General features: G+C 28.6%; 1 protein-coding gene across 1 annotated transcript; it reads left to right on the forward strand.

Annotated features, from left to right (window-relative positions):
* Positions 1-5,619: 5,619 nt before the first annotated feature.
* LOC112755619 (zeatin O-glucosyltransferase) lies at positions 5,620-7,615 on the forward strand. Its single transcript, XM_025803826.3, has one exon. The coding sequence runs from the start codon at positions 5,898-5,900 to the stop codon at positions 7,374-7,376; it is 1,479 nt and encodes a 492-aa protein (XP_025659611.1). The 5' UTR covers positions 5,620-5,897; the 3' UTR covers positions 7,377-7,615.
* The last annotated feature ends 748 nt before the right edge of the window (positions 7,616-8,363 follow it).

Here is an 8,363-nt window from a genome sequence, read left to right on the forward strand (position 1 = left end):
ATATTAATAAAAAATACAACTTATTTTTTTATTATTTTTATCAATTTTTTATTAGTATATTTTTTTCTTAAAATTTTTACATGAAAAAAATTATAGTAAATTAGACTTTTTCTTCATTAGTGAAAAAAAAAAAAACTTTACAGCACAAAGATAGTAGCATAAAATTTAGTCATGATTCAAGTCAATTAGAGCCTGAAAAGAAACCATATGATAAGCTATGCAAGCAATTTTATAGCATTGTTAAAGTAGTTGCTGTATTCGAAGAATTTATCGAGATCGTACATTGTATATTTGACTAAGTTTGAGTTATGTTCTTGGAACCAAAGGCTTTTACAATGAACAATATAGATAATGGACATTTAAATGAGATAGATGAAAATGCAAATAGTTTAAAGAGAGATCCACAATCCTCAACAAGTATCACAAAAAAATCGAACTAATAAGAAAAGACTTTAATTTTCCGTAAAAAAAAAAATTGTTAAACAAGGTAAGAAAAAGAAATTTTAAATTACTAATACCAAAAAATATACCAATAATATATATATATATATATATATATATATATATATATATATATATATAAATAAAGGGAATAGAAAAATTAGGTGTCTAATTCCTGTTTTTTCATCTTAATCCTATTAATAAAGAGTAACTGATATAATTTTTTATTTTAAAAAAGGTCAAAAAAAAATAAATTACCAATTAATTTTTTTTCATTCCTGTTGCAGTTATTTTTTTATTTTACGCATAACTTTCTATCATTTTGTCTTCTTTTTTATTTCATTCTCGATCTTCTTTCATGTCTTTATTTATTTTTATTAATTTTTTTATCTTTCTGTTTTCCATTTATTAGATTAATTAGGTATTACTTTAATCCTACAAAAAATTCCTTCATTTTTATGATAACTATAAAAAAAAAGTGGTTATAACCTCTTAACAATTTGTGGTAATACGAAAGATGTTTATTTACACTGAAGTAAGATACAATAAAAAAAATTGAAAGTAAATGGAGAATATATTTTTTGTATTCATATGATTTACATAAAAAATTAAGAATGAAGCATTTTTAAGAAGAAAAAAAAAGGTATACTTTAAAAGGGATGAAGACAAAGAAAAAAAAAAAATCTTAATTTATATGATTTAGTACTCACTATGTACTCTCTGATATACTATACTCTAACTTAGAATTTGATCTCAACTTTTTGTAACTGATATGGTTGAATAATTTTTTAATAATATTCATTTTTGTAGGAGTGGATACATCATAGTTTGCAGGTACTGTGACTCGAAAATCCCTGTAACGAAGCTTGCCATTGTTCGGCTAACATATGCCAGAACAAAAACAGATTAAAAGCATCTTCTGCTACAATAATTTTACCCGTCAGAATAAGACATGGAAATGCAAAACACATCATTGCGGCAACAAATTATGTAGTTGCCGGAAGAATATTATATGGTGCAGTAATCGTTGTTCTTGCGGGGTAAACTGAACTGTGTGAACAGAGAGCAGAAGATGCTCTGAAATTCTTGTAGCCGCAAATCTTGATGTTGTTGACCATGCTCTTGAAGACAATATAGCTGAATGATAGAGAAGTTTGTTTTGATTAGAGGTTAAAGTTAGTAATAATACTTACCTTATAACCATAGTTAATTTATTTATCATATTGAATTAGGTTTTAGTAAGGTTAATTTTCTAATAGCTATAAATAATGGATAACAATATGTACTCTCAGTTACTCTGTGATTTTTTTTCAATTTTAGGTTTTGTATTTGTTTATACGACAAATTCACTTTGTCTGAATCTTCTTCTTTCACTTAATCTTATTTTCTTCAATAAAATTCAACCCAGATCACGATTTTATCACACACAATGCAAAAACATAAATCAAAATCAGAAAATGAAAGCGCGCCAAGAACTCAGAAAATGAATTTTTAATTTCATAACGAAGGCGTCGTGTACTATTTATACCTAATGTGTTTAATGAAATGCTCATATTTCTAAATATTTTGATGTGAATACGATAATTAATATAAATATGTATTATGTTAAGTAATTTAACAAAGTATGTTTTTTGTATTAAAATTTTTAAGTTTTATTTTGATTTAGTTTTGTTCTGTAAATTTTAAATTTGCATAAAAAGTATATTTAGCAGTTGATTTTTAAAAAGTTTAGAACTAATTTAATAATTTTATAAAGGATAATTTTTAATATAAACAATTGATTTTTAGTTGTCAATTATTATTATTAGATTGATTCTTAATTTTTTAAAAATTCAACTCCAAAGAGTATATTTAATGTAAATAAAAAAAAATTTAAGAATATTTTTAAAATTTTTTATAAATTTTAAAAATAAAAAAATATATTTTACCTTTTAATAAAAAGTATTAAATCATTTAACAATTTTATTTACGAAGATATTTTTATATGAGTAATTATCTTAAAAGTAATAATTTTAAAAAAATTTACAGTAAAAAAGCTAAGATTGAATAGAAAATATAAATAAACTATTTTAAATTTTTTATATATTAATTACGAAAAATAAAAAAGATATATTTTTAGTCTTTTATTTAAAAGAACGATTCAAGTAAGGCTAATTTGTAATTTCCCATTTGTTTATAGTCACAAAAAATTGAAAAAATACTTTAATCATTTGTGGAAGATAGGAAGACGATGATGCAAAATGATAAAGTAATTGAGAAAAAATATTTTATAGATGTTCTTCTCGGATTAGAGGATGTGATGAATGATCGAAAACTGAAGGATGAAGACATTGTTAATTTGTTGCTGGTGTTGTTAATAGCTGGTCAATCATACATCTTACAAAAAATCCACTTGCCTTCAACAAAGCCAAGGTAATTAGATAATCCAGCAAGCAATGTATAGAGATTAGAATAATTCTTAGAAGAATCAAATTGGATTAGCGGAGTATATATAAAACAAGTAGAGTTTGTTTAATATTATTATTAGAAAAATATATAGAATCAATTACAAATCAGTTAAGAATGGAATAACTTAATTAATTATAAATATAGTAATTAATTTTATTTATTTATGATTTAAAATATTGGTTATTAAATGTTTTACCACATTCAAATTAGGAGGAGATACGTTCAGTATCATTGCAACGTGAATCATGGAAACTAATTCAATTAGCTTCCGTCTCTTCACTCTCCTTCCCTCTCCAAATACCTAAAACATGATAAATCAGAAAACAGATTTAGAATCATCCAATTTACAAAAAAAAAAAAACATCCTAATACCTAGTATAAATACCATCCACATAGAAGTTTTGGATTCATCCAAAGGTATTTGACTGATCTTTTGCTGGAACCATCTTGGTTCTTAACATTATTATTGTTATTATTATTATTATTAAAATATTTTATTATCACATAATTGATTGTTATGTTTTTTTAGCCACTTTTAAAATTATCTTTCGAATTGAGCATTACCTCTGACCAACCAAACACAACCAATTTTAAATATAATATATTTTTATGGAATATAATGTGTTATATATGGGTGGTATGGGATGATGATATTGATTATGTATCATTATTCTTAAAAGTTGTAGGGATACATGATATATGTAGATACAGTGGGCAATGCCGACTAATAAAGGTGAGAAAGAAAATTGGGTAAGAGGAATTGAAGGAGATGGAGTTAGCACAATGACAATAGAATAGGGTATGATGGGTATCTAATTAATTAATATAGCGTTGGGAATGCACATGGGAGGTAGATCATGAACATGTGTAAAGGCAGCTTTCCATGTGGAGATCCATTGATCAATTTGTAATATTCCTACGTCAATGTGGGGTTAATTGCCACTTGAGGCATTATATTAACTTCACCATGACTCGGATACCATCCATATCTTACAACTTTTCACATAAAAGCTCTTCTACCTTAGACACACACAACAACAACGTTAACAACTCAAGATACACATGCTTTCCATCCTTGTTTTTTTTCTAATTTTAGAGCCACATTTTTTTCATTCGGGGTAAGTGTATCAATGTATTTGAGATACTATAGGTACGATTCTCCTCTTTTCTTTTTCTTTCTTCATTTTCCCTCTCGGAAGAAGCAACATACCCAACTCAAAGCAAAAAAAAAAAAAAAGATATTATAGTCATAAAGCAGAAATTCACACCTCATACCACATTAGTAGGGTGTTATATGTAATAACGATTCTTATTTTCATTTCATATATTTTTTTTTTCATTTTAATGTGTATACTACTTAAGAAACTCAAAATTAATAACTAATTACAATTTTTAATATCAAAATAACATTATTTAATATCTAATTTACAGTGTGAATATAGTTCATTATTTATTATATATGCTTAATATCATATCATATATATGAAAAAAATGATCTAACAGAAACTATACTAAATTGTCAAAAACTCAAAATAATAAATATGTTGATAAAAGAATATAAAATAGATCTATCATGCGATTATATACCATAGATAGTGAATTATCATTTAGTTTCCAAAGATTACCGAAGTAAATCCCATATTTCAAATACTGATAAGATAAAAAAAATAAAAATATTTGATCACAAAAAAAATAATTAGAACGTATTTTATTTAATATTTATTAATTTTAATAATAATTTATAAATAAATGTTAAATAAAATAAATTCGGACTATTTTTTTGTTTTCTTAGTATTATCAGGAACAAAAAAAAGAAAGAAAAAATTGTGTGCCTCATGTCATGTATGCTATTTTTTCCATTAATGGTAATAACTGCTATTTATACCGATTATCTTTGAGGGGTTGGCTACTAGACATGCAAGTTGGAGATTGATGGCCATGGCGGGTCTCTTTCTTAAATATTCACAAGATTTTCATCGCATTCCCATGCATGAATGTTTCTTCTATTCTATCAAATAATGCTAAATGTGAAACCTATGCAATACTTGGCCAATTTGCTTAAACTACTACTTACCAATATTTTGTTATCATAGAGAGAAAAAAAAGGTTTTGAGTAGTACATATTCCATGCATGGATTTTATGTGCGTTCTTCAAATCCTATTCACATTCATGAACCCAGGGATTCCATCATTTTCACGCACACACGTAAAGAAAATTGCGTTCACTTATTTATATTTCAAACTTTTTTATTTAGTTATTCTTTTATTTTTTTTTTATTTTACCTTACATTATTTAAAAGTTTTGGCACCTGAATAATACTATAACGAAAAGTAAAGTTTTGATAAAAAAAAATAAAAAATATTTTTTATTTTAATAAAAATTAAAGCTCACATTTTTTTAATATATATATAATTCTACTCTTAAAAAAAGTCTTACCCAAAATATTAGAAATCATATATCATTTCCAAAATAAAAAAAGAGATTAAAAATTTAGGTGTAATTAATTTTAAATAAATTTATAAATAAAAATCGTTAAATAATTTGATAAATTTAATTAAATTATTATTTAATTATTTTTAATTATCAATTTTACATATAATTAACTGTACTTACTTGAATTTTGAAAAAAAAAATAAAAAACACCGAGTGTTTTATTTTTCTCCCTACGAGACAAACCTAAGTTGCTTGCTTACGTGGAACACCATCTGAAACAACATTGGTAATTGACTTATTGTCACGTGTGACAACAGAGAACTGCACTTATTCATAAAGGTAAAAATATTCTTAGTATCTATCCCAACAAAAGTAGTAGTTATCCGGGTTTTTTTTTAATAAGAAATATATATTAAATCTTAAAACAAAAAAAAGTTATTATGGAAACTTGTGCACTTATTAAGATTCTTTGTTTTCATCTATAAATACCCAGAGAAATAGCACCCCAAATGTGACATAATATAATCAAACAAACACAATTACCTAACTTTCTTTTTCTCTCTCTCCCCCTCAAATGGCATCATCCAGCTGCCAAACATCACCAACTGCCACTAACTACAACTCCACCACAAAAGCCCACCACCAGGCCCAAAAGGCCCACCACCAACACGATGTCGTCGTGGTGGTGGTTCCATTCCCGGCCCAAGGGCACCTCAACCAACTCCTCCACCTCTCACGCATCATCCTCTCCTACAACATCCCGGTCCACTTCGTCGGAACTCCAATCCACAACCGCCAAGCCCTCACGCGCCTCCATGGATGGGAGTGGGACCCACGCTCCGTGCTCAACTTCCATGACTTCAAGGTCCCTCCTTTTCCCTCTCCTCCGCCTGATCCCAATGCACTCCGTCAAACCCATTCAAACTTCCCCTCCCACCTCCTCCCTTCATTCCAAACCGCCGCCATGCACCTCCGCGAACCAGTTCGATCTTTGTTGTCTTCCATCTCCTCCGTCGCCAGAAGAGTCGTCGTGATCCACGACTCCCTTATGGCCTCCGTCGTCCAAGACGCCGTACACTTATCGAACTGTGAAAGCTACACTTTCCACAGCGTCTCCGCCTTCACCATGTTCTTCTACTTCTGGAACGTTATGGGAACACCCATGCTTCAATCTTCCATAGCCTCTCACATACCTCAAGTTCCTTCTCTTGAAGGTTGCTTCACTACCCAGTTCGTTGATTTCATAAGTTCCCAATACGAGTTCCATAAGTTCAGCAGTGGAACCATTTACAACACTACCAGAGCCATTGAAGGTCCTTACATGGACCTCATAGAGCGTATGGTTAGTTACAAGACTCACTGGGCTCTGGGACCCTTCAACCCTTTGATACCTTCGTCTACAAGTAACAACAACAAGCACCCTTGCATGGATTGGCTTGATGAACAAGAAGATAATTCAGTGCTGTATGTTTCGTTTGGAACAACAACAGCATTCAAAGAGGAACAAATCATGGAGCTGGCAATTGGGTTGGAAGGAAGCAAGCAGAAGTTTCTTTGGGTTCTAAGAGATGCAGACAAAGGAGACGTGTTCAAAGAAGATGGAAAGAGAGAGGTGAAGGTTCCAAAGGGGTTCGAAGAACGAGTGAAAGGGATGGGAATGGTGGTTAGGGATTGGGCGCCACAGTTGGAAATATTAGGGCACCGTGCAACGGGTGGGTTTATGAGTCATTGTGGTTGGAATTCGTGCATGGAGAGCATAACAATGGGGGTGCCAATTGCCACGTGGCCTATGCATTCGGATCAACCGAGGAACAGGGTGCTGGTGACGGAGGTGCTTAGGATTGGGCTGGTGGTGAAGGATTGGAGCCACAGGGATGAGGTGGTGGCGGCTTCGGCGGTGGAAGATGCGGTGAGGAGGTTGATGGCGACGGAAGAGGGAGAAGCAATGAGAGAAAGAGCCATGAAGTTGATGAATGCGATCCACAAGTCCAAAGATGAAGGTGGTGTTTCTCGTGTCGAAATTGACTCTTTCATTGCTCATATAACTAGATGATCCACATACTTTTATTTTCTTCTTTTTTTTCTTTCTTTTTTTCCTTTTTCTTTTATATATATATAGGTTTGATTGGATTAATCTAGGGTTCCAGATAAGTCCCTATAAAAAAATGTATGTAAAGAAATTGGAGTACGTCATCCAACTAATTAACCAAATCTTATATATCTAGCAATCACCTTGTATGTAAAAAAAATTAATAGTAATAAGTTATTAAATATGATTTAATTTTTTAAAAATTTATTTAATATTTAATCTAATATAAATAAAATCTAGTTTAACTTAAATATTAATGATTTCTAATATTTTTCTAATATTTAAAAAGTAAGTAACAATATTAAAAAAAATAAAAAGATATTATTACTAATATTTTTTAATTAAATAAAATTTTTTAAATTCCATAAAGTTAATTTTTTTTCTTTTTATGAGGGTCCTTTTTGATTTATTTGGTATTAATTTTTTCTGTTTCAACTACTACAATTGAGAGTTCTTTTTCAGCTATGAATATTGTGAAGAATAATTCAGAAACAAAATAAAAGATAAATTTCTTACTAATTGTCTTTTAATTATATTGAAAAGAAAATTGTTGAAAAATTTGACACAAATTCTATTATCGATGAATTTTATGAAACGAAAAATCGACCATTTCGTTAATAAAAAGTACATATATATTTTTTGTACTTTAAAATATATTCTCTATCATTATATTTTTATAATGTATTTTATATTATATAATTTTTTGTATAATTTTTTTAATATTATATATGTTATTGGCCCCCATGATACTATTTTTGGATTCGTCCCTGTATCTAGCAACATTCATTTTTTTTTTCATTTTAAATTTTTATATTAAGAGCAACAAAAATATTATTTGTATACTAAATAATTAAACATCAATTATTAAATTAGTTGTTATATATATAAATATATAATTTTTAATTTATTTTTAATGTATGTTTTATATTTTAATAATTTTTTATATGAATG

This window comes from Arachis hypogaea, chromosome 16, assembly GCF_003086295.3.
Source record: "Arachis hypogaea cultivar Tifrunner chromosome 16, arahy.Tifrunner.gnm2.J5K5, whole genome shotgun sequence".
Taxonomy (NCBI): Eukaryota; Viridiplantae; Streptophyta; class Magnoliopsida; order Fabales; family Fabaceae; genus Arachis; species Arachis hypogaea.